Source organism: Centruroides sculpturatus, unplaced genomic scaffold, assembly GCF_000671375.1.
Source record: "Centruroides sculpturatus isolate CEXI.00-Female unplaced genomic scaffold, Cexi_2.0 scaffold711, whole genome shotgun sequence".
Classification (NCBI taxonomy): Eukaryota; Metazoa; Arthropoda; class Arachnida; order Scorpiones; family Buthidae; genus Centruroides; species Centruroides sculpturatus.
This window is the reverse complement of record NW_019384941.1, coordinates 154,470-158,765: the sequence shown is the minus strand read 5'-3', so window position 1 is coordinate 158,765 and position 4,296 is coordinate 154,470. Positions and strand designations below refer to the sequence as shown.

The following is a 4,296-nucleotide window of genomic DNA, read 5'->3' as shown; positions in this document are numbered from 1 at the left end:
AAGGGGATAAAATAGGGGATGAAAGTTTGTATAAATCTTCTTAGATTTTCGACTGATTGAACTGAAATTAAAGATTGGAGCTACTATGATGAAGACGTCCGCTTAAATAGGATTTTGATAAATTCAACCCCCATGGGGGATGTAAATGTATTAGTTTGAACCTATCAGTACCTAATGGAACGAATGAATTAAGATGAACAAAATAATTTTTAGTTCTAAATGTTGACAATAGATGGCGTTAGTAGTATTTTGAAACGCGCTATCGTCGTGTTTTCACTGAGTTACATATACCCGATGATGAGTGGCCGCCGTATCTAATAGTACATACTATACCTAAATATTTCTAACGAATTATATTTGACGGGGGTTAATTAGGTATAGTTTTTGCGGGGATTATATTGTACCCTTTGTACATAGTTGTACAAAGAAGTTTTGTAAGCCCTAATTTTTTACACACGCTAAACGAAAGTAAAGCCGCAAAAACTATACCTAATTAATAATAATACTTCTTAACGCGAGCGAAGCCGCGGGCAAAAGCTAGTCTATATATATAATCGAAACGAGTTGATAATAATAATAATAATCAGCGCAGAGCCCAAACGCTTAGAAGTTGAAAGTTGAAATTTGGTACACAGTTAGGGTACGTCACGAGAACACACACTAAGAAGGGATTTTTCGAAATTCCCCCGGGGGGAGAAAGACAGGATTAAGGCTTAACATTTCCTCAACAATGGAAGTGTTAAGTAACAATGGCGGTGTTAGGTAACAATGGAAGTGTTAAGTAACGATGGAAGTTTTAAGTAACAATGAAAGTTTCAACAATGGAAGTGTTACGTAACAATGGAATTGTTAAGAGAAAGCGACGTGCAAGACGCAGATGCAGTTCTTTCGTTTTTGCGGGAAATCGAACATATTTTTAGAACCATCTAAAAGTTCTCTAATTAGTCTGGAAACGAGGGGACCCAATTCTTACATTCTGTGAAAACGGGTAAGGTTGACTGTAACGTAATAATCTTTATCTTAGTTATCGTTACTTTTGCCCGAGCAACGCCGNTTAGAACCATCTAAAAGTTCTCTAATTAGTCTGGAAACGAGGGGACCCAATTCTTACATTCTGTGAAAACGGGTAAGGTTGACTGTAACGTAATAATCTTTATCTTAGTTATCGTTACTTTTGCCCGAGCAACGCCGGGCCCACCTGCTAGTTGGTATTGGAAAGCAGAACGTTCCTTGTTTTCCCACTGTAAGGTCTTTACTCTACGTTTATTGCTTGCATGTTTTTTTTTGCAGCTTCTTTATGAGTCTCAGGATTCCTATCAAAATGCCTCTTTACAGCTTCCTTATTAGCATCGGGATTTATTATTATTGAAACGCCAGAAAATGTTGGATAAAGATTATTACGGGTTGATAATAATAATAATAATAAGCGCAGAGCCCAAACGGTTAGGAGTTGAAAGCTGAAATTTGGTACACAGATAGGATACGTCATGAAAATGCACACTAAGAAGTGATTTTTCGAAATTCCCCCCGGGGGAGAGAGACAGGATTAAAACTTCTATATACATTATGGATACGAGCCCAAACGTTTAGGAGTTGAAAGTTGAAATTTGGTACACAGTTAGGGTACGTTAGGAGAACGCACACTAAGAAGGGATTTTTCGAAATTCCTCCCCACGGGGGAGAGGGACAGGATTAAGGCTTAACACTTCCATCAACAATGGAAGTGTTAAGTAACAATGGAAGTGTTAGGTAACAATGGAAGTGCTAAGTAACAATGGAAGTGTTAAGTAACAATGGAAGTTTTAAGTAACAATAAAAGTTTTAAGTAACAATGGAAGTGTCAACAATGGAAATGTTACGTAACAATGGAATTGTTAAGAGAAAGCGACGTGCAATACGCAGATGCAGTTTTTTTCGTTTTTGCGGGAAATCGAACATATTTTTAGAACCATCTAAAAGTTCTCTAATTAGTCTGGAAACGAGGGGACCCAATTCTTACATTCTGTGAAAACGGGTAAGGTTGACTGTAACGTAATAATCTTTATCTTAGTTATCGTTACTTTTGCCCGAGCAACGCCGGGCCCACCTGCTAGTTGGTATTGGAAAGCAGAACGTTCCTTGTTTTCCCACTGTAAGGTCTTTACTCTACGTTTATTGCTTGCATGTTTTTTTTTGCAGCTTCTTTATGAGTCTCAGGATTCCTATCAAAATGCCTCTTTACAGCTTCCTTATTAGCATCGGGATTTATTATTATTGAAACGCCAGAAAATGTTGGATAAAGATTATTACGGGTTGATAATAATAATAATAATAAGCGCAGAGCCCAAACGGTTAGGAGTTGAAAGCTGAAATTTGGTACACAGATAGGATACGTCATGAAAATGCACACTAAGAAGTGATTTTTCGAAATTCCCCCCGGGGGAGAGAGACAGGATTAAAACTTCTATATACATTATGGATACGAGCCCAAACGTTTAGGAGTTGAAAGTTGAAATTTGGTACACAGTTAGGGTACGTTAGGAGAACGCACACTAAAAAGGGATTTTTCGAAATTCCTCCCCACGGGAGAAAAACAGGATTAAGGCTTAACACTTCCATCAACAATGAAAGTGCTAATTAACAATGGAAGTGTTAAGTAACAATGGAAGTTTTAAGTAACAATAGAAGTGTCAACAATGAAAGTGTTAGGTAACAATGGAATTGTTAAGAGAAAGCGACGTGCAAGACGCAGATGCAGTTTTTTTCGTTTTTGTGGGAAATCGAACATATTTTTATATCCATCTAAAAGTTCTCTAATTAGTCTGGAAACAAGGGGACCCAATTCTTACATTCTGTGAAAACGGGTAAGGTTGACTGTAACGTAATAATCTTTATCTTAGTTATCGTTACTTTTGCCCGAGCAACGCCGGGCCCACCTGCTAATTTCTGATATTTGTTAGGAATTTCCATGCTTCAGTGCATTTTTTTCCTCCTATATATGTTCCTATTTCTGTACAATTTCTATCCCAAACTTATTTTTCCCAAAATTAATTTTTTTCTAAGTTCTTTATATCTTCTTTTATCCTTTTCTTTTTTTACAGTTTATCCATTTTAAGTAGTTACTTTTTTTGTTGTGTCATGTTTTCTATTTTTTACCCACCAGAAACGGTTTTCTCGTATTTTTCTGGCGTTTCATATTATTATTATTATCAATAAGTACTGTAATGCATCATAAGAGCGATGCGTTTCAGGAATGCGCACAAACTTATTATCTTTGCTTTGAATAATAATGTCGCGCTTTTCAAAAGATTGTCCAACAATGACTAAGGCCACTTCATCTGCAGTTGGTGCATTAAATCGTCCTCTATATTCACCAGCAGGTCGTTTATCAGGATTAATTACAATTTGAAAATTTTCTCCTGTTGATTTTCGTTCAATAGCTGCTTTAAACTCTTTGATATATGAATTATGCTCATGAAGAGCCTTTTGTATTTGATAAACTAATCTTTTATCCACTCCTGTGGAATGATTGCACCTAATATTCACCTCTTCTTCATCGTTTCCTACAAAATATATTTGAAGAAATACAGGTGGTTGATCTTCTAATGGCAAAAGACTGCCAATCCTATGATATATTTGTCCTTGGATCTTAAAAGTTGGCATAAAATTTTCTTCTCTCACTTCCTTACTGCCGAACGAAGTCCTTTGGAAACATCCATTATACTTTCTTGCATTTTTTAGAAAATTCTTCGATTGCTTTTGCAGTTCTTTGCCACTTGATTCATTTATTTTGTAAGAAAGATCACTTAAAGGCTCGGGTGCTTCTTTGAATCCGGGCAACATAACCTTTCCATTAGCGCAACACATTTTATTAGCATCGGGATTCCTATCAAAATGCCTCTTTACAGCTCTTTTGTTTGCCTCAGGATTCTTTTCTTTAAATTTTTGTGATACTTCTCTTTTTTTCTCCAGCGCCCGTAAATCTTGCACGTCGCTTTCTCTTGTTTTCCATTGTTAACACTTCCATTGTTACTTAACACTTCCATTGTTGATGGAAGTGTTAAGTAACTTATTTTCTTATAAATATATAACTAAACTTATATATATATTGAAAATAAACGTATGTACAGTTACAAAGTTCACAAAACAAACATTTACAAAACATTAATTATAACAAAGTTCATCACATTTATCCACTACAACAGGTCCGTCGAAAAGACACCTTGAGACGAACTAACTGTAAAGTCATTTGCAGTCCAACGAGACGAAATAATCTTCGGGGGATAGCTTAGACGAACTAAAGTCAAGCGTGAGTTC

General features: G+C 36.1%; 1 protein-coding gene across 1 annotated transcript; it reads right to left on the bottom strand.

Annotated features, from left to right (window-relative positions):
- Window positions 1-2,826: 2,826 nt before the first annotated feature.
- On the bottom strand, window positions 2,827-3,846 carry LOC111632139. Its single transcript, XM_023376513.1, has one exon. It carries the CDS (start codon window positions 3,844-3,846, stop codon window positions 3,172-3,174), a length of 675 nt encoding a protein of 224 aa, XP_023232281.1. The 3' UTR covers window positions 2,827-3,171.
- Between the last annotated feature and the right edge of the window lie 450 nt (window positions 3,847-4,296).